This window comes from Monodelphis domestica, chromosome 3 (genome assembly GCF_027887165.1).
Source record: "Monodelphis domestica isolate mMonDom1 chromosome 3, mMonDom1.pri, whole genome shotgun sequence".
In the NCBI taxonomy this organism is placed as follows: domain Eukaryota; kingdom Metazoa; phylum Chordata; class Mammalia; order Didelphimorphia; family Didelphidae; genus Monodelphis; species Monodelphis domestica.
The window spans coordinates 26,543,380-26,570,690 of record NC_077229.1 but is presented as its reverse complement, the minus strand read 5'-3'; the positions used below and the strand labels follow the sequence as shown (position 1 = coordinate 26,570,690).

At 45.7% G+C, this 27,311-nt stretch overlaps 1 protein-coding gene across 1 annotated transcript in view; it reads left to right on the top strand.

Annotated features, from left to right (window-relative positions):
• The window catches only part of LOC130453547 (unconventional myosin-XVIIIb-like), a 97,840-nt gene that overhangs the window by 59,915 nt on the left and 10,614 nt on the right, over positions 1–27,311 (top strand). The window contains exons 11-13 of the mRNA XM_056821571.1: positions 21,294–21,464; positions 25,241–25,331; positions 25,945–26,137. Of these exons, the coding sequence (XP_056677549.1) occupies positions 21,294–21,464; positions 25,241–25,331; positions 25,945–26,137 (455 nt within the window). The remainder of the gene's footprint in view (positions 1–21,293; positions 21,465–25,240; positions 25,332–25,944; positions 26,138–27,311) is intronic.

Here is a 27,311-nt window from a genome sequence, read left to right as displayed (position 1 = left end):
TTCCCCCTCCTATTCTTTTTTTGCTTTGTGTCTCAGTCTTTCTATATTTCTTGCCTGTCTGACTTTCTTTATAATACTCCATTCCATTCGTGTTCCAGAATGATTTTGATTACCGGACATTTGGGTTGCTTTCACTTTTTTTGCTTTTGCAGTTACTGAAAAGGTTGCTATGGAAATCTTCAAACAGAGGCTTCTTTTTTTCACCTTTGATTACACTGCCAGGGTACATTCCTAATTAGTGGAATTATTGGGCCAAAGGATGAGATGATTTTGTAACCTTTATTGGGTACTGTATTTATTATGCACTAGAAATCTTTTTTTAACCCTTCTTTTTGTCTTAGAATCATTGATTCCAAAGCAGACGACCAGTAAAGGCTAGGCAATAGGGATGGAATGAGGTCAAATTTGAACCCAGGACCTTCCATCACTGGGCCAGGCTCTATCCACTGAACCACTTTGCTCCTGCTGTATATTGTTCTAAAGAAAAGTTTTCCATATTGGCAATTATTTTTTTTAACCCTTACCTTCCGTCTTGGAGTTAATACTGTGTATTGGTTACAAGGCAGAGGAGTGGCAAGGGCTAGGCAATGGGGGTCAAGTGACTTGTCCAGGGTCACACAGCTGGGAAATGTCTGAGGCCAGATTTGAACCCAGGACCTTCTGTCTCTAGGCCTGGCTCTCCATCCACTGAGCTACCCAGCTGCTCCCCATATTGGCAATTCTATCATCAGTTAATGCTTATTTGTTCCTGTTTCCCCAGAACCCCATCAGCATTGAGTTCCGCTGCTTTTCGTTATTTTTGCCTTTCTGATGGGTCAACTGAGATGTTTTAGGATGAAATCAACAAAGGAAACCCACCCACAAAGCGCAGAAAAAATGTGGCTCCTTCTCACTGGTCTGACTGGAGCTGCCTCCAGCCCCAGACCAGGGAGGGCCAAAGGCCAGCGCCGGTACCCAAGCCTACAGTGGACCTTTGGGGTTGCCGCGGCTGCAGAGCCGCTTCTCCCAGAGGGGCCGATGGTGTAGATGAGCCCCAATTTCTGCAGCTAGTGAATCCCCTGCTTTCCTCTTTTCAGAGTTGTACTATTTGAAGTTATGGATATTTAACATGAATTTATTTATTTTATTTATATTGAATTTAATTTGAATACATTTATAATGATTTAAAAGTAAATATTATGTCTTTACAATATGTAGTACATAATCAATACAGCCCACAGTGAAGGCTACAAAATCATCATACCAGGTGGCAGCCTCTAGGCTCAGTGGATTGAGAACCAAGCCTGGAGCTGGGAGGTTCAGCTGGGATCGCAGACACTTCCTGGCTGTGTGACCCTGGACAAGTCACTTAACCCCCATGGCTTAGCCCTTCCCACTTTTCTGCCTTGGAACTAGTACACAGTCTTGTTTCGAAGACAGAAGGGACAAATAAAAAAAAGTCATCATGCCTTTTGGCCCAATAATTATACTAATTGGAAGAGGTTATCCAGCCTGGGAATTCTCGGATGTGTCTTCCCTAAGAATTAAGTCTCTTGGGGGCAGCTGGGTGGCTCATTGGATGGAGAGCCAGGCCTAGAGATGGGAGGTCCTGGGTTCAAATCCGACCTCAGACACTTCCCAGCTGTGTGACCCTGGGCAAGTCACTTGACCCCCATGGCCTAGCCCTCACCACTCTTCTGCCTTGGAACCAATACACAGTACTGACTCCAAGATGGAAGGTAAGGGTTTAAAAAAAAAAAAAGAAAGAATTAAGCGTCTTCCTCAGCCCTGACATTTTCAGGCCTCAGCAGTTCTTCCGGCCCCTGCAAGGGCCCTGCCTTTTGTTTGTCTTTGATCGGGGCCCATCCGAACTGCTTCGCACACTGTCTGTGCCAGCGGCTGCTGTGGAGGCCGCCTAAGCTGAGGGCAAACAAATATGAGGTCAGAATCTAATTGGCGGAGATGGGCGGGTTGACAGGATGGTCTGTTTGCCAGTGACTGATGGCTTGGGCCGGAGTCGTCCCAGATGAGTAATTGACTCATGTCAATGTCCCTCTCCTGAAATGGACGGGTTGGGGCATGGCGAGGCGCTGCGGCTTTCCTCTGGAATGTTGGCGCGGTGGAAGGCTGGGCGTGGTGGGCGGGGGTCGTTTCTGCCCTGTGAGTGAGGGGAAATCAGCATTTGGGAGGGAGGCTCGGCACTTGTTCTCCGGGACCTAAAGGGGAGAAGTAGACGCGGTGAGCGAAAGTTGCTTAGAAGGACCTTTGCCAACTGGAGACATTCATTAGGGAACAACTGGGATCTGTACAGGCCTTTGGCTCCCGAGTTGGAAGGGGCCTTAGAGACCCAGCCCAGAGAGGGGAAACGTCTTAGGGTTATGGGGTCTGAGACCGAGGCTTTTACAGATGAGGAAACTGAGGCTGAGAAAGATAAGGAATTCCATTGGTGCAAATGACAGAGATGGGATTCAGATTCAAGTCTGCTGATTCTAAATCCAGGGTTCTCTCCACGGCATCACACTCTCCCCCAAGGATGGCCAAGACTTAGTTCACACCATACTAGAACTGTCTGAAGGAATAGAGGCTGCTTAGTCTGGAGAAGAGAAGACTCAGGAAGTAACACAGCTGTCTACAAGGCTCCAAAGGATTGAGATTGGGCTGTTCTACTGAGCCTCTTGAGGCAGACCAAAAGTGCAATGAGGCAGCCTTGGCCTCAATGTAAACAAAGATTTTCTAATATAGAGCTCCCTCCCTCTCCCTCCTCTCCTCTCTCCTCTCTCTCTCTCTTTCTCTCTCTCTCTCTCTCTCTCTCTCTCTCTCTCTCTCTCTCTCTCTCTCACTCTCACTCTCACTCCTTCTCTCTCTCCCTCTCGCTCCTTCTCTCTCTCTCCCTCTCTCTTCTCTCCCTCTCTCTTCTTCCCTCCCTCCCTCCCTCCCTTTCTCCCTCCCTTCCTCCCTTCCTCTCTCCTTCCATCTCTCTCTGTCTCTCTCCCTCTCCTCGCTCTCCCTTTCTCTCTCTCTCTCTCTCTCTCTCTCTCTCTCTCTCTCTCACTCCTTCTCTCTCTCCCTCTCGCTCCTTCTCTCTCTCTCCCTCTCTCTCCTCTCCCTCTCTCTTCCTCCCTCCCTCCCTCCCTCCTTCCCTCCCTCCCTTTCTCCCTCCCTTCCTCCCTTCCTCTCTCCTTCCATCTTTCTCTCTGTCTCTCTCCCTCTCCTCGCTCTCCCTTTCTCCCTCCCTCTTTCTCTGTCTCTCTCTGGCTCCGTCTCTGTCTCTGTCTCTCTGTCTCCATCTATGTCTCTCTCTCTCTCTCTCTCTCTCTCTCTCTCTCTCTCTCTCTCTCTCTCTCTCTCTCTCTCTCTCTCTCTCTCTGTCTCTCTCTGTCTCTCTGTCTCTGTCTCTGTCTCTCTCTCCCTTTCTTGCGGATGTTGTGGAGGGAATTTTTGGACCGAATAGACTGGTGGCCTCTTCTAACTCAGAGAATTGGTTTTGCCTGAATTTTGTCCACTAGATTTGTAAACAATTGAAAGGGACTTTTCCAATCCAGCTCCTGTTGTGTTTTAAGGGGCTGGGGCAGGTGGAGAGGAGTTAGGGGAGAAGACATACTTGTCAAAAAGTATAAGAAACCAGAAAAAAACCACTATAAGAAGAGGACTGTATGGTCATTATCATTTCATTTTTATGTGCTCACCTGTTAGCATTTTAAAAATACCAACAGGAGGACGTGTGGTCCAGGGGGAATGTAATCACTCTGTAGCTCCAGGGTCTACCCTGGAATCCTAGCTTGACCACTTACTCCCCCTGTGGGACCTAGGCAAGTCCTTAAACCTCTCTGGACCTCAGTATCCAGTTTTGTCAAATGAGGAGCTTGGCCGAGATGACCATTCAGGTTCTTTCTAGCTCTAGATCAAGGACTCTGTGACCCTCATGACACCTCATTTTGCTTCTCAACTCTTTTATCTCAGTTTACCCAATAACTATTGTTCAAATAAAGCTCTGCCATATGCCACTGTGAGGAACCTGCCAGATCATTTTTAAAAAGTAATTTCATAATTTTGTAATAATTTTAATATTTTTTAACCTTTATCTTCTGTCCTAGAGTCAATACTGTGGATTGGCTCTAAGGCAGGAGAGTGGTAAGGTTTGGGCAATGGAGGTTGTGACCTGCCCAAGGAAGTGTCATAGGTCAGATTTAAACCCAGGACCTCCTGTCTCCAGGCCTGGCTCTGAATGCACTGAGCCACCCAGCTGTCCCCCTCCCCTCTCATACTGATCTGAAACATCTTACTTGGGTAGTATGCAAGGTGCCAAGATATGTGGACAGAACTTGAATTCAGCCCTTGTCCTCTAGAAGTCTGTATCGTTCTACTGGGAAGAAGCAAACATGTAGATGAAGAAGCGAATAAGAAATATTTGCAAAGCAAATATCTTTGGGGCTGGGGAGAAGGGACTATTTGCCTGTGCCAGACTTTCTATTGGACTGTCCATTCCTGCAGGTCCCTTGGGCAAAGTTAAGCATGATGGAGTGGTTTTGGTTGTTCTATAGTTGTGTCTGACTTTGTGATCTCATTTGGAATTTTCTTGGTAAAGATCAGAGTGGTTTGCCACTTGCCATTTCTTTCTCCAGCCCCTTTTATAGATGAAGAACCTGAGGCCAACAGGGCTGAGTGATTTATCCAGGGTCACACAGCTGGTAAGTTCTGACGAAGAGGTGACTGCCACTAATTATCCAGGCTTCTTATTATAGCTACACCACATCCATGGAAGGATGGGGTTTGGGATAGAACTCTGTTACTTGTTGCCATGACTGCAGGCATGTCTTTGCTTCATTTGGTCCTCTAATCACCTGGCTCCGTGGAAAGCTCTGCTTGAGATTATCCCCCATCCTCTGTGTCTAGGCTGTGGACTGTCCAGCCATGTGGCTGTGGAACAGATCTACCAACACTCACTGTCTGATCCAGGCCCATGTTTGCAGTCTGGTTTTGCAATTTTCTGGGACTCTCTCTCATATAGTGAGGGTGCCCCCTTTTGATTCTTTTCTGATGCCTCATTGTGGCTTGGAGGTGACTGGATTCTCAATAGCTTTGTCTGTGGTAGTTTCCTAAGATCTCAGGATCCTGGATCTAGAACTGGAAGGCACCCTAAGGCCAATGAGTCCAAATCCTTCATTTTCTTGAGGAGGAAACTGAGGCCCAGAGATGCCAAATATCTTTATGGGATCATAGGCCTTCTGCTGGAAAGTAAATGTCATCTCATTTTACAGATGGACAAACTGAGACCTAACCAGGTTAAATGACTTGCCCAAGGTCACAAATGCCAACTTTAGAGGTGGCCAGGCAGAATAATGGTGAAGATGTTAGACCTGGAGTCAGGAAGAATTGAGTTCAAATCCAGCTTCAGATATTTCCTAGCTGTATGACCCTGGAAAAATCACTTAATCTCTGCCTAACTCAGTTTCCTTATATATATATATATGGATATATATGTCCTCATATATAATAATATGTATATTATATATATGTATATTATATATATATGTATATATAAATGGGGATACTAATACTACCTATCTCCCAGGGTTGTTGTGAGGATCAAATGAAAATATCTGTATGACCCTATATAAACTTTAAAGTGCTGTATACATGCAATTATTAGTAGTAGTAGTCGTATTTTGAATGCTCAAGGTATGATTTGAATCCCAATCCAAACCTCATGGTTTTTCTACTACGTCAGAACCTAACATCAGGAGAAATTGAGGAAGGACCCAACAAATGGAGAGGCCACCTGCAAATGATTTCTTGAAAGAGAAGAAGAGGCAGATTCCAGTGATAGAAGAGAGTTGCCTGGGATGGGTGGCGATCTGCTTCATCAGAGGGAACACTCACTGATGAGATCATAAATCCATAGGAGATTTGGAGTTCTAGGATTAGAGGCAGCTCTGAAGGGTAGCAGATTCCTCAAGTGTGCCTTCTTGCCCCTCTGACTTGAAGGTGAGGGGTGGCAGGGTGAGACAGCCTGGCCTCGATTTTGCAAGAACTCAGCGCTCAGGACCTCCTGAATCAATTCTCCATCCTCAGACCTTTTAGCCCCATCCCAGGAGAATGATGGTTCCTCCTTGGTCCATCCCTTCACAGTCCATGCCTCACGATGCTCTCCAGCCTCTGGGGGCCTCTGCTGCCTGTCCTGTCCTGTCCCCAAGCCTCAGTTCTCTCCATGAGATACATGGGCTTCCACGGAATGGGCACCCCTGAGCCTTGGGCTCTGAGACTTTGTCCCTGTTGCCATTGTTTCTCCTTCCCGAGGATGCGTCTTCCTGTTATCGATGCCTCTCAGTTGTGGTGGGCTGTCTCTCCCCTCGCAGAGTTATGGCCCTATCTATTCCGCCCCTGACATCTTTATTACAAACAGTTGGGGCGCTACGGAGAGAGTGGCAGCCACCCTTAATCACTCCATTACGCTGTCTTCCCTTTGTTATATATAGACTTTAATATGTCGTATATTAGACAATGGGTCAGCAGAGAAGAGATGGAGGATTTAGTGCTGGAGCCATCAATCCAGCCCACCTGTCAGAGATTAAAGGGAAAAACAAAGCAATATGGCACTGAGGAGGGGGAGTGGTGGGCCTCTTCCTGAGTCCACACATGAATGGCATTACCGTGAAATAAATGCCAAGAGAGGCTGATAGCACGCACCCGCTCTTACTCTGATGGTACCCTCGGGACTGGCGAGGAAAGACCAGCAGAGGTTAAACTCACCTCCTTGGCAATTCCCAGGGTAATTTGCTGGAAAGAATCCTCCACTTGACATCATCCCCTGCTCCTCTCCCCCTCCCTCAGCAGTTGTCGTTGAAAAATTTGTGGATCGTTGCTTTGCTGTCAAGGACATGGAAGGTCCAACCTTCTCTCTGGAGCAAGGCTGAAGAGAAACCTCCTCCACTAAGGAGCTGCCAATGTGTGGGATCATGTGGGCTGGCACCTAAGGCAAGGGGATGGGTTTTGTTATTGTGTTCAGTTGTTTCTGTCCTGTCTAACTCTCCATGACCCGCTTTGGGTTTTTCTTTTCTTTTCTTTTTTTTTTCTGGTAAAGATCCTGCAGTGGTTTGCAATTTTCTTCTCCAACTCATTTTACAGATAAAGAAACTGAGGCCAAAGTATTTAAATGACTTGTTTAGGGTCAGCTGATTCAAATTTTGAGGTCACTTTTCAGTCTTAGGTCAATGACTTAGGAAGACCAGAGTTCAAATCTGGTCTCAGACACTTACAAGTTGTGTGACTTTAGGCATATCACTTGCCTCAGTTTCATCATCTGTAAGAGGGGAATAATAATATCACCTCTGTCTCAGGGTTATTATGAGAATCAAATGTTATGAAAATTATAAAGTGTCTAGCATAATTCATGGCACATGGCAAACACTATGTGAAAGTTAGCTATTATAATTTTAAAATTGACTTAATTTAAAAGATTTAATTGATTTTAAATTAATTTTAAAATGGACTTAATTTAAAAGATTCAATTGATTTAAAATTAAATTTAAAATTGACCTAATTTAAAAGATTTAATTGATTTAAAATTAAATTTAAAATTGACTTAATTTAAAAGATTTAATTGATTCAAAATTAATTTTAAGATTTAATTGATTTAAAATTAATTTTAAAATGGACTTAATTTAAAAGATTTAATTGATTTAAAATTAATTTTAAAATGGACTTAATTTAAAAGATTCAATTGATTTAAAATTAAATTTAAAATGGACTTAATTTAAAAGATTTAATTGATTCAAAATTAATTTTAAGATTTAATTGATTTAAAATTAATTTTAAAATTGACTTCATTTAAAAGATTTAATTGATTTAAAATTAATTTTAAAATTGACTTAATTTAAAAGATTTAATTGATTCAAAATTAATTTTAAGATTTAATTGATTTAAAATTAATTTTAAAATTGACTTCATTTAAAAGATTTAATTGATTTAAAATTAATTTTAAAATGGACTTCATTTAAAAGATTTAATTGATTTAAAATTAATTTTAAAATTGACTTCATTTAAAAGATTTAATTGATTTAAAATTAATTTTAAAATTGACTTCATTTATAAAGTTAAATTGAGTTAAAATTAATTCTAAAATTTAAATTTAAAAATCTTAATGTAATTAAAATTTAATTTTTTCCCCTCTGTTACATTATCTAAAGATTGATGGGGAGGGAAAAGGGACATCATCACAGGTGTCTTCAAGTATCTCTAGGGCTGTAGCTTGGGAGACAGATTGGACTATTCTTTTTGGTTCCAGGAGGCAAAATCAGGAGCGAGGGGTGGGAGAAGGCAAGGAGACTCAAATTTAGCTTTGTCAGAAAAACCTTCTTTCTGGGTAGCTCAGTGGATTGAGAACCAGGTCTAGAGATGGGAGGTCCTAGGTTCAAATCCGGCCTCAGCCACTTCCTAGCTGTGTGACCCTGGGCAAGTCACTTGACCCCCATTGCCTAGCCCTTACCACTCTTCTGCCTTGGAGCCAATACACAGTATTGACTCCAAGACAGAAGGTAAGGGTTTAAGAAAAAAAAAGAAAAACCTTCTTTGCCAATAAGAAGCAGCTCAGAAAAGGATGGACTGCCTAGAGAAGAGATGACTGCCAGTCCCTAGAGGTCTTCAAACCTAGGTGGATTGGCCACTGGTTGGAAATGTGATGAAGGGCATTTTCCCCCTGAGTGGCTTGTACCAGATGGGGCTGAAAGACTCTTTTTAAAACCCTGATATTCTGTGCCTCTGTGATCCTTTGTTTTCCCAAGATGCCTCCAGGTCCCCTCCCATTGGATTGTCTCTTGTAACAAAGCAAAACAGACAAAGAAATTGTGCCTGACTCTGTAGACAGCGTTGGCATGTCAGAAATTTGTCCAGTTTTTATCCATTTTTATGATTTTAATTTATTTTTATTTTTTATTCATTAAGTGACACCACCAATGCTTTGTACACAACCACCCTAGGATGAAGGTAATGTAAGCATTGAATTCAACTTTTTGACAGATGAGGAAACTGAGGCTCAGAGGGACTTGCTGAGAGCCACACAGTTGGCGAGAAGCTGAGCCAGGATTGGACTGCAGGGATTGGACACCACAGCACTCCGTGTCCCTTGGGACACATGAGTTGTCTTCCCTTGGTCATGAGTAGGGCTATGGGCCTCCTCTATGCCGCCATATTTGATCTCTGAGTATCATTGCTTGGTTTTGCCGGTCTGGGGTACATACAATTCATGAGTATATTAGGGCTCCCACTTTAGAGTTGGGGCAGGATGGTGTACTTGATGGGGAAGGGTCAATGATTGGGACTTGTGGGTCTTACAGAAGTGTGGATGGGGGATGGATGGGTCCTTGTATGGGGATTCTATCATGGGCTCCTGGCATCGATTTCCAGTTGAGCACTTCATTGTTAGACAAGTCTTACATTTCACAGAACCAATCATTCAGCAATCACTCATTAAGCCTCAAAGGCATGCCAAACACTACGCCTGTGCTGGGTGCTGAAGCTCCTAAGATAAAACAAAACAACCTCTGCCCTCAAGGAGCTCAGAATCTCACCAGGGGAGTCACCACGTGTCGATATTCCTTGTTGTTCAGTTGTTTCAGTCAAGTCTGACTCTTCTGACCCCTTTTTTGAGTTTTTGTAGCAGAGATATTGGAGTGGTTTGTTATTTCTTCTTCCAACTCATTTCGTTGATGAGGAAGCAGGCCAACAGGGTTAAATGACTTGCCCAGGGTCACACAGCTAGTGGCATTTTGCTTCCAGTGGAAATTGTGTTCATATTTGAGTTCTGGAATGCCACCATCCCCCCCCCCCCAGAAATGCCTCAGAACCTCAACTATCTAGTCTTGGGAACCAGGAATTTAGCAGAACTAAGAGCTGGGATGTCCCAACATTTCCTGCCACCAAGGCCAGCAGGTTCCGCCTCCCCGAAGCTGGGATCAGATCTGGGTTGGGTGGGAGGACCGATCAGGCCCTTCCTGCACCGAGATGCTGTGCTATCACCACCCGTGTGAACGAGCCAAGTGACACGACTTCCATAAAGTGCTTTGTAAACACAAAAGCCCCAGCTAAATGTCAGCTATTATAGTGATTATGCATTGACATTTAGTTAATGGAGCAGGACAGCACATGATTACATGCCCAAATGAATGGCTTCTGCTTGGAGACTTCCCAGGCTACGCTTTCAGGGATGCTGAAGGGTCCTGGAGCCAACTTCCTCTCCTGCTGGCCTTCCCCATGGCCCTGCCTGGGTGCCTGGCTTTCGAAGGCCCTCTCTGTGGTCAATTGATTTCTTCAGGAGGCCCTTGGCAATGGAGGTGGGGGAGAAAGCATGGACCTTTGAGATCCAAGGATTTTATTATGGGAAGGCAGGATGCGAAGGGTATAGGAGATATGACTAGGAGACATTTTTTTGGAAGGGATGTTCCATTGGGCAAGGGGAAAGGAAGGAGGGAATAACAATTATATAGCACCTACTATGTGACAAGCACTATGCTGAGAGCTTTACAAATTGATATTATTTGATTCTCACACAAACCTGGCAAAGGGGATGCTGTTATCATCTTCATACAATAACAGGGTAAAGTGACTTGTCCAAGGTAACAGAGCTAGAAGGTGTGTGAAGTGGGATTTGAACTCAAATCTTCCTACCTTCAGACCTGGCACTCTATTCATTTTACCATTAGCTGTCTGGGCATTCACCAGGCAGGGTAGCAGGAGGCCAGGGATTGCCTGGGATGGGAGTTTAAATCCTACAGGGAAGGTGAACCAAGGGTGCAAGAATAATTTTATGTAAGAGGCAGTGTGGCTTAGGACCGAGAACCAGAAAAACCTGGATTCAGATAGAACTCCTATTACTTTCCATCTGTGAGACCCCTAAGTTTTTTACATCTCTGGGCCTCAGTTTACTTCTCTAAAATGGGAATAATAGTAATTGCCTAACAACACAGGGATTTTGAGAGACCCATAGGAGATAATTTATGTCAAGTCGATGTGACTTAGAAAAGAGACAAAGTTGATAGAAAAAGAGAAAGAAAGGAGGACTATAAATCCTTTTCTCTCTGTCTCTCCATCTCTCTCTTTCTCTTTCTCTGTGTCTGTCTCTCTCTGTTGTTATTGGTCAATGATTGCTCTAAGGCAGTGATGGTGAATGTTTTAGAGGGGCAGGTGATGTGAGAAGCCCTCAGGCATGCATGGAGGGGAGGAAGAAGGAAGTCCATCCCTGTGTCCCTTTGGATTTCTAGTAATGACCTCTGGTGAACTCTGTGCTGGTGTGATGGTGTATGTGCCCACAGTGAGGGCTCTGAGTGCCCCCTCTGGCACACATGCCATAGGTTCACCACCACAGCTCTAAGGTGTCCTTAGCTAAAGTTAGATGTTTTCACACCTATGATGGAGGAGGGTATCAGACTGAGGGGTGAAGACATTATATAGAATCACTAACACAGGAATATAATATTAGAGATAGAATTGGAAGGAGACTCCTTGGTTACCTAACCTAACTTTCATTTAAAAATCAATTGATTACATTAAGATTTCCAGGTATCTCCTCTCTGGCCCCCTTCCCTATACCAGAGAAAGCATCATTTAACAAAGATATATGTATATGTAAAACTACGTCTTGCTCTATTTTTATTACATCAGTTCTTTCTCTGGAGGAAGATATACTTGTATAAGGAGGAAACTAGATAGTTAGTGACTTGCCCAAGGTCACACCAAAAAGCAGCACAGAAAAGTCAATGAAGGACATGGAGATGCTGGTACACACTCATGGTTTCATCCTCTGCGGGCTGAGATGTGCCCATCCTTCTATGAAAACCCTCCCGGGGCCCCTAGACCAGGGACAGCCGTCTCCTTCCCTCCTCCTTAGCCTCCCCCTTTTGTCCCACATGGGGTGACCCTTTGAGTTGTCTTAAGTTAGAGCCTGCTGCCTGGGTCCTGAATCCTCCTATCACTATCTTCACTGCGGTCATCCCCTCTCCCACCCTGATAGACCGGATCTCCCCTAAGAGCCGGGAAGCAGAGTCTTCGGTGCCCAGATCACATTCTCATCCTCCTCCATCGTTTGCCACAAGGGCTGATTAGGGTGGTCGTGACAAACTCCTCATATCTTAGGGCTCCTAATTAACGATCATTAAGGCCATCCACTGTTGTCGCTGGATGTTGAGGGAGCAGAAAGTCGGTGATCTGGAGGCGTGGAAGGGGGGTGGGAGGATCTCAGGGGGGTATTTTCTTCTATGTTGTACAGTTTGTCCCCCAGCCCGGTTAGCTCCCAGAAGCCTATTGGACCTGCCCTAAGAGCAAGAAGGGAGGCAATGGAAAGAGTTCAGGGCTTGTGGTCAGAAGACCCGTGTTGGAATCCCGCCTCTCCTACTCACGACCTGTCGGATCTCTTCTCAGTTGCTTCCTCATCTGAGAAACGAGGACCTTTAGGAGTTTGCAGTCTAACAAGCTGGCAGGACAAATGGCCAGCCCAGTCCTCCAGCCCTCGGTTTCCCAGGCTGCCCAGGCTGCCCAGGCTGCCCAGGCAAATTCGGTGAATTCAAGAGCATCTGCCCTCGAGCCTGGGAGGAACTGAGGCATGTGTCTGGCCTGGATGGAGCCGATGGTCCAAGCCGTAAGGGCGGGAAGGGACCCCGATGGGCATTGTGGGGCTGTTTGCTCCTTTAAGGATGGGCCTCTGTTGATTTTTAAAACTTTGAAATTGTTTCCAGTGTTTAATACAGTGTCAGAGATGGGTGATACATAGAGTAAGAGTTTAAGAAATGCTTGTTAACTGCCTGGTACCCCTGACATCCAGAAGCATAGAATTCCACAACTGGGAGGAGCCTCGTCTGCGGTGGGACTTGAACTCAGGTCTTCCTGACGATCTAAGCTACAATAATAATAATAAAATATTAGTACTGCTACTGCTATTACTACTATTAATAAAGTACCTAGTGCTGGGCTTGGAGTCAGGAAGATCTGAATTCAAATACTGTCTCTGGTATGTAACTATCTGTGTGACCCTGGGCAACTCACCTTACCTCTGCCTCAGTTTCCTCATGTGTGAAATGAGGATACTAATAGTATCTACCCCCTAGGATGGTTGGAAGGATCAAAGGAGATAATAATTATGAAGTGCTTAACAGAGAGCCTGGCACATTGTAGGCACTCTAGGACTATTTATCTTTTTCATCTTAAAACTGTATATTAGGACGATGATAAATAATAACAATACTAAAAAACTGTGAGTGACCTTCAAGGTCATTGGATGGAGGAGAACCCTGAGGAGCAGAGGAAGCAATGACTTTTTTGCTTATGGTCCTCCAGGGAGGAAGTGTCAAAAGCAGCATTCGAATTCACATCTCCATGTCTCCAATCAAGGACCTGCCAAGGTTCCTTCTGATTCTGGGGTCCTAAGTTCTCAGGAACAAGCTGAGGGGTGCGACCCTCCATCTCTCTCCCTGCCAGGTCCCTTTCCTCCAGGCCCAGCTGCTGGGCTGAATGATGACCAGGCAGGAAGTTTGGGGGAAGACCGTGTTCACGCCAGGAGGGAGAGGAGGATGGATTCGGGGACATATTGAATTGTCCATTGAACTGGAACCATGGCTCAAAGCCACACACAATTATCCTTTTAAAAAGGCTGGGCTGGCAGTTGGCTGGCTCTGGGAAAAGAGCCCCAGCCAGCAGCAGAGCAGGGGAGCAGGGGGAGTGTAGACTCCAGGGGGCTCTTTTCATATTGAGTACGCTATATGTAGAGAAAGACACTGTGTGTATATGTATACATACATGTGTTAAATAGCTGTGCAAATCACACATGTGTGTGCACCTATATATGTACAGAATAGATGTGTACAGATTATATGCATATATAGTATACATGTTTATACATTCTTATGCCCATATATGTGCATATGTGTGCATGTTATATGTAATGTGTGTATATTATATATATTTGTATGTGTGGAGAGAGAGAGAGAGGGAGAGACATAGACATAGAGAGAGACAGAGATAGACAGAGAGAGAGAGAAAGGGAGAGAGAGAAAGGGAGAGAAAGAGAGAGAGAGAGGGAGAAACAGAGAGAGAGACAGAGACAGACAGACAGACAGACAGAGATAGAGAGAGGGAGAGACAGAGAGAGAGAGACAGAGAGAGGGAGAGACATAGAGAGAGACAGAGAGAGAGCTAGACAGAGAGAGACAGAGAGAGACAGAGAGAGAGAAAGGGAGAGAGAGAGAAAGAGAGAGAGAGAAAGGGAGAGAGAGACAGAGAGAGAGAAAGAGAGAGAGAGAGAGAGAGAGAGAGAGAGAGAGAGAGAGAGAGAGAGAGAGAGAGAGAGAGAGAGAGAGAGAGAGAGGGAGAGAGACGGAAAGAGAGAGGGAGAGAGAGAGAAAGAGAGAGAGATGGAGAGACAGAGAGAGAAAGGGAGAGAGAGAGACAGAGAGAAAGAGAGAGACAGAGGGAAAGGGAAAGAAAGAGAGAGGGAGAGAGAGAGAGAGAGAGAGGGAGAGAGAGAAAGAGAGAGAGATGGAGAGACAGAGAGAGAGACAAAGAGAGAGGGAGAGACAGGCAGAGAGAGAGACAGAGAGAGAGAGGGAGAGACAGAGAGAGAGACAGAGACAGACAGACAGACAGAGATAGAGAGAGGGAGAGACAGAGAGAGAGACAGAGAGGGAGAGAGACAGAGAGAGGTAGAAAGAGAGAAAGAGAGAGAGATGGAGAGACAGAGAGAGACAAAGAGAGAGAGACAGAGAGAGAGGGAGATACAGACAGAGAGAGACAGAGAGAGAGGGAGAGATAGAGAGACAGAGAGGGAGACAGAGAGAGACAGACAGAGAGAGAGGCAGACAGACAGACAGACAGAGAGTCAGAGAGACAGAGAGAGAGGGAGAGAAAGGCAGACAGACAGAAACAGACAGATAGACCCAGAGAGATGGAGAGGGTGGGGAAGAGGGATAGAGAGAAAGAGACAGTGACAAAGCCATACAAAATAGATAGAGGGATATAGGTAGGAGGCCATTTGAATAATTGGGGGGAAATCTGGAAGGCTTCATGTAGAAGGTGTAACTTTTACAGAGCAATGAAGGATGTAGGGATTCTGAGAGCCTGAGATGGGGAGGCAAAGCCTTCCAGGCACAAGGGACTCCTTCCTCCTGAGAACAGAATTTTTAAATGCCTAACTTTAAATCCTAGTATTATAAAGGAAGTCAAGTATAATGCTATACAGTCATAAAAACGTTAACCTCCCCTAGGTCAAGAGGTCCTGATTAGGGGGAAGGCCCTGAACCACATCCGTCCTCTCTTTCCTCTCCAGGAAGGAACACCAGCTTGAGGGTATCTTTTCCCTATAATCTTGGAGTTCGGAGGATGCAGGGATGGAGGCAGCAGACTGTGGGTGATAAAGAAGTCCCATCATAAAATGCAGAGTAATATGCTAGCTTCGCCGTTGTGACTGGGAGGTAATAATAGCTTGGCTATTAATGTGAGTGGGGACACTACAGTAATGGATAGCAATTGAGCTACCTGCAGACTGAGAGGAGCCTCTTTTCCCCCATACTCAGCATGGCCCAACAAATCCAAAATGAAAACCAGTCTCTATGAGTGGATTAAAGTCTTAAAAATTATCAGCACACATCCTCTTTTCCTTCCCCCTATTCTTTCTTCCTGCTCTCTGTCCGTTCTGCCCCATCCCATCTTCTCTTATTCCCTCTCTCCCACCCATTTCTCCATCTATTCTTTCCCTGCTTTCCTCCATCTTTTCTCATTCCCTCTTTCCTGCACATTACTCCATTGATTTTCTCTCCTCCCATATTTTCTCATTCTGTCTCTTGCCCATTTCTCCATCCTTTCTCCTTCTCTGCTTTCATTCTCTTTCTTTTTCTCTATCTTCCATCTTAGAATTAATATTAGATATTGGTTTCAAGGCAGCAGATCAGTAAGGGCTAGGCAGTTGGGGGTTAAGTGACTTGGCCAGGGTCAGTCACATCACTAAGAAGTGCCTGAGTTCAGATTTGAACCTAGGACCTCCAATCTCCAGCCTGGCATTCTATCCACTGAGCCACCCAGCTTCCCCTTGCCTCTCTTTCTGTCTCACTAGCACCGCCCTTTCCCTTTCCCCATTGTCTCCACGCTTGGACAGAGTATAATTCTGGACATTTCCACATCCCTGTGTCTGACCAGCTTCCTCCTCAGGGACCTGGTTCTGTGTTAACCCCTCTCAGTAAAATCTGCTAGGTCCCTGAGGTTGAACTTGCAGATGGGTAATGTCCTTGGTGGGCTGCTCATTCATGGGGCTTGAAGGGAAGAAGGACATAGGGACAGTGGATGAGAAGGGCTCTCCCTTCTCTGCACTCAGATCTAGCCCTCAGACAAGCAGCTTTCAGATAAATTCTGGTGCTGACTGTAACTATAATTCTGAAGTAGCAATGGTAGGAAAATGGGAGAAATTGGATTTCTCTCCTTCTCCCTCCCCCTCATTGTTATCTACACAGCTGGATGCAAGGATATGCCCCTGGGAGCACAGATGGGCTTCCATAAAGTCCTACTGTTTAGACAATCATAGGACCATAGATAGAGAGCTGGAAGGGACCTTAGAGGCCATTTAGTCCAACGTGACTTGTTTTAACAGATGAGGAAACTGAGATCCATGGAGGAGAAATGACTTTTTCCAATTCGCCCAAGTAGTAGTGGTAGAGATGGGTTTTGAACCCAGGTCTTCTGACTTCCAGTCCAGTGGTCTTTTCCTGGCACAATACTGGCCCCCACAAACTTTGATTCTGAAGCTGGGATGGTCCTCAACTTAGTGGACAGAGCATTAGATTTGGAATCAGGAAGACATGATTTCAAATCTTGCCTGTGAGATACTGATCAAGCCTTCTAATCTCTCTGGGCCTCAGTTTCCCCATGGGTAAAATGAAGATAATCATAGCGCTTGCTTCACAGGATTGAGAAGATCCAGTGAGATAATGTAAATTAGAGGTTTTATTGCAAATCTTAAAGACTGAAAAAGCATGTCAGCCATTATTATATAAACTTTAGCCACTATTATGATGATTATTATGAGGACGTCTGTGTTTCCAGGAGAACGGCTATGCATATTCTGCTTTTAACTGCCTGGGTCCCAAAGAGAAGCAGCACCCAAATCAAGGTCATGAAGACATTGAGTAATTAACCACTGAGGACTCTGGTGTCTTGACCCCCAGCTGCCAAGATCTTCCATTTGGTCCCAAGCCTACGGCCACACTGCGTACCCCCACCTTTGGAACTCTGTTGTTCAGGGGGGTTATTTTGTGTGAAGACTCAAAGGGGCCTCAGGGGCTACTTACCATGTAGATCAATAAAGAGAATAACTTTTATTTAAAGCTGATTTCTAGTGCGAATGCAATCTGTCCATATGTTGATAGATAAATTCACACACCTCATTTAGTAAAACCTTTTCTTTCCTAGTCTCTGAAAATAACTGCTAAGTATTCAGATCTTCTATTCAGTCCAGCAATTGTCCCTCTGCTCCTCTAGCAGGAATAGCAGCTGCTGATTCTGTCTTTGACTTCTAATAGCTCAGCCAGTCCTCTGAAGGTCAGAGCAACCAGAGGGTAGAAGGCTCTCTCTTTGAGCGTTGGTCTTGTGCGTGGGCTCGTCAAGCCTAGAAAGATGGGCTCCTGTCTTTTCTCTTGGAAGGAGAAGACCACATCCAGGGATGCTCCATTGGAACCATAGTCTAGTCAATGAATCAGTCAACAGACATTTATGAAATGCTTTCTGTGCACTAGGCATTGGACTAAGGGCTGAAGATACAAAGAACCTGAGGGCAAAGAGCTCATGTTCTAGTGAGGGAGACCACTTGTAAACAATACTGTGTGTGTGCGTGTGTGCGTATGTGTGTGCACACATTCAGGGGGATAGAAAAATGGGGCTGTGTGTCCCCCTGGGGCAGTAGAGCGCTTGTAATTGTCTGAATCTGAGTTGGAGAATCTGGAGCCCAAGTTGAGAGAGTCTAACTAGGCTTTGTGCAGTATTGATGGAGATGGTGTAAGGAGATTCCAATGGACCCAACTGGAGCATGTTTGATATTTTTCTTTGTTTCATGGATTGCCGTGGTCTAAGAGTTCACTCCAAATGGCCGATGAGTCCCTCTGTGCTTGGCTAGGTTGGTTCTTGGAAAGCAGACAGCCTCTTGCAGAGCCCTAAGTTGGTTGGTTCATGTCACCCAGAGGCCAATGGGAAGGTGCATAGTGGCAGGAAAGAGACTACATCATTTGGCTAAGCAAGAATTATATGAGAGATTCATAGCGAAGGATATTATTAGAGAGGTGAATGACTGGAAAAGAGAGTGGACAAAAGGAAGAGAGCTGAGGTGTTCCTTCAGTATCTGGGGGAATTGGAAAAAGGCATCCATCATGATGGAGGGACCCAATGAAGGGGAATTCCAGGAAGACTTGCTTATACTCAGCATGGATTAAGGACATTCCTACAGCTAATGAGATCACTGATCTAGCAGAAATCTGACAACAAGAACCATAGCAACAACCATAACTGACCACCATGACTTGCAGAGTTCTCTGTACACACGGTCTCAGCAACAGTACCAATAAGTCCCAGGAAATGCAGCCATTTAGGAATCATTGCCATGGCCCCTAAGTATTGCTCTAGTTTTTTCTTGGGGGGGGGCATTTTTTAGGTCAAAGACCTAGGAGCTGAGCAAAAGACATCAATAGATTTTCAGCAACCTGTTGTACCCTCTCTCTGGCATTTTTTTACATCAAGCTCTCCAATGTTTATGGCCATCTTTGAAGTGCCTGTGAGATAAGGACAGAAATCAAAGTCCTAGCTAGTCAACAGTCGGGTGAAATAATTCTGAGCCACACTTTCCAGCCTGTAAATCTGGCCAGGTGGTTTAACTGAGGGAAGAACCCTCCGCGAAACATTCTCTTGCTTCCTTTGGTGTTGTTGTTCAGTCATTTTCACTCATGTCTGACTCTTTGTTATCCCATTTGGGGTTTTCTTGGCAAAAATCTTGGAGTAGTTTATCATTTCCTTTACCAGAATCAGAGAATAGATGTAGAGACTGAAGGGCTCTGCAAAGTCATTGATCCCCCATTCCCTCATTTTGGAAATGAGAAAATTGAGGAGACCAAAGATCAAGTGACCTGTCCAGGGTCACCTAGCTAGTAGCAGTCTGAGACAGGATGTGAACTCACTACTACCTATTTCACTATAACCAGTGTGTTTGGTGCCTGGGGCAAGGTTCTCAAAATGTTCCTAAGGGAGCAACACAGAATATTTTCAAACAATGTAGGACAACAGATTTAGAAGTGGAGGGATATTGGAGGCCATGTGGTTCCACTTTCCTCTCCTCTTTACAGAAGAAGAAACTGAGGCCTCTAGAACTTAGGAGAATTGGTCAAGGTCACACTCTCCTCTGACTCCAGAGCCAGAATTCTCTCCACTTTTCAAACACAGCAAGTAGCTACTAAGTATTTACAAGGGCTCAGTTCTATGTATGCTCCAAAACAGGGGTTCTTAGAATATCAACGAGAGTCCCCAAAGAGCTCTCTGAGATCCTTTCAGGGAGTTGGCAAGGTCCAAACTATTTCACAATATTACTAAGATGTTTAAATTTCTACTATGCTAAATATTGATAAATAGGGGTCTGATAAACAATACTCTTTGGGTTGGTGGTGGGAGGTGGCAGGGAATCTTCAGTAATTTTAAGAGTGAAAAGGGTTTGTTCCCAAGACCAAAGAGGCTGCCTTGGAGGATGCAATGACAAAAGTCAAGCCCAGTCCCTGCTGGGACAACTTGCTCATTCCCCCTGTGGCTGTATTGGACAACTTAGCTCTCTGGGCCCCAGGTTACAGGGGGGCAGCGACTCAGAGAGGTATTTTCCCTTTTTAAAGTCTTACCTGTTGTCTTAGAATCAATACTGTATATTGGTTTTGAGGTGGAAGAACATCAAGGACTAGACAATGGGGATTAATTGACTTGCCTTGGGGTATATGAGGTCAAATTTGAACCCAGGACCTCCCAACTCCAGGCCTAGCTCTCAATCCATTGAGCCACCTAATTGTTCCTTTTTTTTAGGTTAAATTTATGAATGGTTAATTTTCCCCCCCCTTAAAACCTTAGTTTCTTGGTATCATTTTAAAGACAGAATAGCAGCAAGGGCTAGGCAATTGTGATTAAGTGACTTGTCCAGGGTCACACAACTAGGAAGTATTCAAGGCCCAATTTGAACCCGGGTCCTTCCAACTTCAGGCTGGAGGCTCTATGCACTATGCTACCCACCTGTCCCTTAACTCAGAGACATTCTAGTTTTTCTGAAAATCCAGTTGGGTTCTTGAATATGACACAGGAGCCAAACTATTCTAAAAGCCATTTTCTAAGCTAGTTGTCCTCCAGGTCTAAAGTTCTCTCCCCCTCCTTAAACTCTCCAAGGGCATCTCCACTGTCCCTTTTGTTGCTCCCAATCCCTTTTGGCCTTCTTCCTCATCTTTTAGACTTTAAAAACCATCCTTCTACTGGCTTCTCATCCTGGATTTTCCCTTAGCTCCTGGGCTCTCCTTGCCCTGGAACTTCCACTCCCAGCCCTATTCACACAAAATTATGCCCTTGGTTCTTTCATCCCTCCTCTGTCTTTGTTCTACTTGTATTTGGACCCCGAGCACTTAGCACAGTGCCAAGAATATCACAAGTGCTAATTAGACGCTTCTTTCCTTCTTGTTTACTCACTTGTAATTGGCAGATACATTGGGTCCCTGTTCCTCTCCCCGATTCTCCCTCATGAGAGAAAAGACTGTTCTTTTTAATCCTTCTATAGTAAGTACAGAACACAGAACCTGCACATTATTGGTGCTTAATCAATATTAGGATTATACAGTCATAGCTTTTGAGCTGGAGGAGACTTCAGGTACCATTGAGTTCAAACTTCCCATTTTACAGAGAAGGAAACTGAGATCAGGGGAGAAGTGACTTACTCTAGGTTATATAGATTGATGGTAAGTGTTGAGATAGGATTTGAAACTAGGTCCTCTGGTTCTTGAGCCTGTGCTCTTCCCACTGTACCCTACCCGAGGAGGAGATCTTCTGGGAGGCAGGGAGAAATGGATGTATGGAGCTGAAATATACAAGTCAATATGGCACCATTTCTCCTCTGTTATGGGGAGAGCTGTGACTGACCACCTTCCTTTGAGATGGAGGCTCAGGTCAGGCTTACAGAATCAGTATGAGAAGGCTGGGAAAGAATGGAGAATCCCCAGAGGTCAATGATGGGAACATCCATTCTGGGCAGTATGGCTGACTTTTGACTCTCCTCCTCCATCCAGTTGGCAGGAAGCAATTTATGCGGTTTGAATGGGCCAACTATGCCGCAGAGGTACTGGGCTGTGAGTACGAAGCACTGACCACTGCGGTCTTCAAACATCACCTCCAACAGATCATTCAGCAGGCAACAGCAAGGTTGAACCAACGCAACCACAAGGAGGAGCCAGATGTGGGTAAGTGGGCTCCATGGGCCTGGGTGGTCATCTTCCAGCCACAAGACTCAATGCTGTCCCTCCACTTGGATTAGGACCAGACATTATTTTGTTGTACAAAGCTCTGGGAAATGTATATGAGAGATATGCCTCTCTATAAGAAGGGGTTGGATGGGCCAGAAGAGACATGCTGGCTTCCCTCTAGCATAGGGATGATTCTGTTGAGAACTGGAAGGGACTTTAAAGGCTATCAGAGCCAACCTCCTCATTTTACAGATAAAGAAGTAGCAGCTCAGGCACAAATGACTTACCCAAGGTCACCTAGCTAGTAAATGGCAGTGTCAGGATAGGACAAATCTAGCTACAAATCTACCAAAATAATTTCTCTTTTCTATTTGGATCCAAGATCTGGACAAACCAGAGGGCAAGCTAACAATGGATAGACCAATGAGAGAGATTATACTTTCTTGGACCCTGAATCAAACCCCTCTGCCTACAGTCCTGCTAGATTTGCTCCACATCCAAGATTGAGGTGCTCACTCCCATATGATGGCGAGGAGCTGTGTTCTCTCAGGGTTGGGAGACCCAACCTGAGCTCAGAAAGACAGCAGTGGTTAAATAGATGGGTAGACAGATAGAGATATAATTGGGTAAGAGCTGACTGTGTGCTAGGCACTGTTTTAAGCTTTGGGAATACAAATTCAAGTGAGTAAAACAACTCACTCTCAAGGAACTCACATTCCAGTGGGGAAACCAGCACATCAGGGGAGCTAAAAATGGAAGTAATCAGTGTTCTGATTAGTCAGTTCCTCTCACGGATGACCAATCTCATTATAGTTTTGTACTGGGAAGCAGACACTCCCATCCCCTATTTCCCCAATCATTAGAAAATGCCCAATTTGGGAAAGCATGGATGGTTACTTCTGTCTGTCTTTTTTTTTTTTCTTCCTCTTTCCTTCTTTCCACTCCTCTATCTCTTTATTTTCTTCTTTGGTTTCCATTTCTTTTTCCTTTCTTTCATTTCCTCCATTCTCTTTTTCCACTTTTTTTCCCCACTCTACATTCAGATCTGGAATTTGAACACAAGTCTTGTAAGTCCAATATTCTTCCTATTGGGCATTTGGGATGACCACGTACAGTGCCTTCAGTCCTTCCATACTTAATCATTCTTTGGCTTGACAATCTGTACCTCTCTTCTGGGGTGATGATGGCGATTTTCTCACATATGCATGTCACACATATATGCATATACCATAGATATACATCACATGTCACATTCATGTATGTATACATCACAGACATACACCATGCATGCACATCACACAAATGTATCTGACACATGCCACATATACCAATGTTGGTCATATATGTATGAATATATATGTATAGATTTCATAAACATGTATATCATACATGTACACAGCTACCTTTTACTTATTGTAGTAGCACAGGATTGACAGGCCTCCATTTCTTCATCTGTAAGAAGAAGATTGGACTTGATCGTCTCTTCTAGTTCTAATCTACAATCCTAAAATGATACAACCTAAGGAGGATCCTAGAGACTATTGGACTCAATCCTTATCTTTTACAGATGGGGAAAGTGAGGTCCAAAATGGTGCTTAGGGCTACATAGGGCGTGAGTGTAAAGCCTGATTTGAACCCTGGTTCCCTGAGGCAGCTGTAGCAAAGTGGACAAATGTCTGAACTGGGAGTCCTGTGGCAGTTTCTCTGTGTGACCTTGGGCAAGTACCTTACCAAAATGAACCTCAGTTTCCTCTGTTGTCAAATGAGGGGTTTTCCTTTGTTGGCCTCTCATTTCACAGATAAGGAAACTGAGGCCTAAAGATCTTACTGAAATAGGATGTGGAACCAGGTACTCTGGCTCCCAATCCAGCATCCTTGACCTTGAACTGCATTGTGGGGCTTCCCTTCTGTGCTCTGAGTCCATCGTCACAATTGGGCTCTGTTTCTTTGGGTGCTGAGAACCTTTGAAACCACAGAGAATCAAAGCCGGAACATTAGAACAGGGTAGGTCAGGCCTGGGAGGGGCATTAATCACCAATACCAATTACAGAGGAAGAATCTGAGACCCAAAGAAGAGAATAGATTCTCTGGGTTACATGTTTACCTCTTAGTTTCACATTGACTCTGTTCTCTCATTGTGCCTCGGGAATCCTTCATCTCTGCTTCCAGATTTCTCCTGGTTTGGTCAGAGAGCCTAGTGGGCATCATCCCACTTCCTTGCTCCCTCCCTCCCTCCTTCTTTTCCTAGTTATGGGCTGTGACTACTGACTTCCAGATCTTTGGCCTCTTGTTCTCAAAGCCTTTTGGGGGAAGCTTGGACACCTCTAACAGTGCCAAGCCGATGATATAATTCTGATTGGCCCAGGCCTTTTTTGTTCTTCTTTCTTTTCTTTCCCTGTTCAGAATTCTTACAAAAGTTATCATCGCACAAAAAGGCCTTTGTCCCTCCTGCCTTTGTGCCTCTGCATAGATATCTCTCCTTCCAGGGCTGAGCCTGAGCCACAGAGAAGCGGGCACAGAGGGACCTGTCAGTATTAGGAGAGATGCTAGGAGGCTGTGGGTTTCCTAGCAACTGTATCAGGTTCTGGGGTTTATGCAAGAATGGGAAATACTTCCTGAGATGCAGAAACAATGCTTGAATGTCCCAGCACAGTGGTTTCATGAGTTAGAATATGCATGTAGTACTGGGAAAGCACGGGCAGTTGGTGAATGGGTGTAGAGGTCAAGATTTAGGAATTTCAGCCCAAATGTTGCTTTTACTATGTTTTTCAATACACTGACTATAAGCTCAGGACAGATAGTAGCTGACTAGGGGAGTATCAGCGCAATCCTGCCTTCTAATCTCTGAGAGACTTTGGAAAATACAATCGGGGAGAGGCTCGATCAGGGGAAACATCATCACTATCGCCAGGTAGATGAGAATGCTGCCACGTGAGAAGAGATGAGCATTTTCCTGCTTGGACTGAGCAGCCAGAACCTGAGACATTGGGCTCGATATAAAGAAAAGACTGTCTGATTTTGAGAATTTTCCTCAAGTAGAATTGGGTGCCTTGAGCACCGGTGGGCTTCCTCTCTATGGATGTCTTTAAGTAGTGGTCCTGTCTAAGTACTAGGGATATAATTATGAAGAATGACAGTCCCAACCACCAAGGAGCTCAGGACCTGCCTTCCAAGGCAGCCCATTGTGCTCTGACAGCTCCTGATCATTGGATCCTCCAATTCCCATCCATTCCACGGCGCCATCATTTGATGTTTATCTTCATTCGAGTACCATCCTTTGAGAGTTCTCTGTCCTCTAAAGACAATCAAGTGTCTCCCTTTCTTTGTCGTGGTCTCTTCCCCTCTCCCCACCGCACTTATCTCCTGGAATGTCATGGAAGCCATTCTTTGGACCTGAAGCCAAGGCATTGCTGGAGCCCTGCTTATGCCATCCATCCCTTGTCCTCGTCAGGCTCCCTCTGTTAGACAGTAATGGCGATACGTGCCCTTTGAAGTTGTTAGGGAGCTGGGCCTTTGTCCGCCAAGAAGTGCTAAATCAATGTAGCCCCCCAATAAAAACAAGAGCAAGAATTCACCATCAGAGGTGAGTGGGAAGGGAAGGGCGGCTCAGACCCAAGACGGGACACCGTTTGAACAAAGGTTCAGAGATGGGAAACTGTGGGATGCCTTCAAGGCCCAGCAGGTAGCAGAGTGAGGCCAAAGCTGTGGATGCAACATGAGCCTGGGCCTAAGGTCACTCCTGGAATGCCACCTTCTTCTCTTGCTTGGTGCAGGGCCCAAAATGACCGGCGTGGAGTGTGTGGAAGGAATGGCTTCGGGTCTCTATGAAGAACTATTTGCAGTCATCGTCTCACTCATCAACAGGTATGAAAGCTCCCCTGGACAGTGCCTGCACTTCTTCTCCAAGGTCTGGGGCTAAATAGGGGCAGCTAGGTGGGGCAGAAGATAGGGCAATCCAGCCTCAGGTACTTACTAGCTTTGTGACCCCAGGCAAGTCACTTCACCCTGCTTGCCTCAGTTTCCTCATCTGTAAGATGGGGCTAATAATAGCAACTCCCTCCTGGGGCTGTTGTGAGGATCAAATGAAATCATATTTCTTTTTTTTTTTTAAACTCTCACCTTCCACCTTAGAGTAAATACTGTGTATTGGCTCCAAGGCAGAAGAGTGGTCAGGACTAGGCATTGGGGGTGAAGTGACTTGCCCAGGGTCACCCAGCTAGGAAGTATCTGAATCCAGATTTGAACCCCAGACTCCCAATTCCAGGTATTGCTCTCTATCCACGGAACCACCTAGCTGCCCGGCAGACCCAGGACTCATTCCATTACTGATAAGAGTCGTCTCTCTCCTGGGAGCTTCATGGAAGCCATCCCGGAAAGACCCCACAAGGGTCAGAAAGAACGTAGGAGCAGCCACGCCTGAGCCGGGGTGGGGCCGCTCCTCCTGCTGCCATTTCTCCCCCTTCTCCCCCCACCCCAGGTCCTTGGCCTCCGGTCACCTGTCCACGTCCTCCATCATGGTGGTGGACGGCCCCGGCTTCCTGAACCCGCGGCATCAGAAGAAGGAGCGGGCGGCCACCTTCGAGGAGCTCTGCCACAACTACGCCCACGAGCGGCTGCAGGCTTTGTTCTTCCAGAGGAAGTTCGAGTCGGAGCTGGAGCGCTACAGGGAGGTGAGGTCCCCGGGGACATGGGGGCACCCAAGGGTGCCCGGAGGGCAAGAGGAGGGGGAGCTCCTTCCTTCTATTGGGTCCCAGAACACCCTTCCCAAAAGGATGCAGACTCCTCGAGGCTGAGGACCACTTGTGACACTGGCCTGGAGTAAGTGCTAGGGAAATGCTTATTAAATGCACACTATGCGCCACTCCCTCGCTAGCACCCTGTTAGTCTGTGACTTTATTTTACAAGCCCTTTCCTCCTGTTTTAGAATCAATACTGCGTCCTGGTACAAGGTACAAGAGGGACAGGGGCTAGGCAATGGGGGGGGGAAGGAAGCCTCTCTGACCCAAGACCCCCCCTCTCCAGGCTTGGCTCTTTATCCACTGAGCCACCCTGTCATCCCCTCCTGCACCCCCATCATGGATGGCATTGATCGCTTTTCTTATCCTGCCCATCTTAGAAAAAAAATCCTTTGATTTAATTTTTTTTCTGTATCCCCGTTATCTCAAGACGTCCCCGTCTTCTATTCCCCAACAGTGAGTTATTATTTGTACTTGAGAAAAATCGTTGAGCAGGACCCGCCTCCCCTGTATCCATGCCATCGTGCGGCACATCCTGCCCCTCTTGTAGACTTTCCACAGTCTGGCTCCCTCCTCTGGGATGTCTTCCTGTCCTTGGACCAGAGCCCCTGGCTTGGTGTGGCCCAGGCTGGGGAGGGCAGGGACCTGGGGGAGCTAGTTCCTGATATAAGAAAGCCCAGGAAAAAGAGACATCCCCATGGTTCAAGGCACGGAGGATGGCACCCAGCGGCTAGGTCGTTATTTGTTCAGGGCTGCGTGGGCTTTTTCTGCTTGGTTAGCCTCTGACACTGAACAGGAAGACTGTTCAGAATCCAGATTTGTATCCTGAGCTCCTGTTCTGTCTCCTGGAGTCTCTTCATTGTCTTCCAGTCTTGCAAAGCCACAGGCACGCCGCTGGTCAAGCCCCATCAGGGCACAGAAAAGCCTGTGCCAGGGTTGAGGGGGCACCCTCTCAGAGCCCCGGGAGAGCTGGGAGCTTAGCGGGCCCTTAGTGGGCTCTGTGCAGCCTCAGTTTATCCCAAGGACATTTTATGGGCACTCAAGCAAAGAGCTGCCCTTAGGGGGTCCCCCAGGAATTCCCCGGCACCCACCGGGCACAAAATCACTG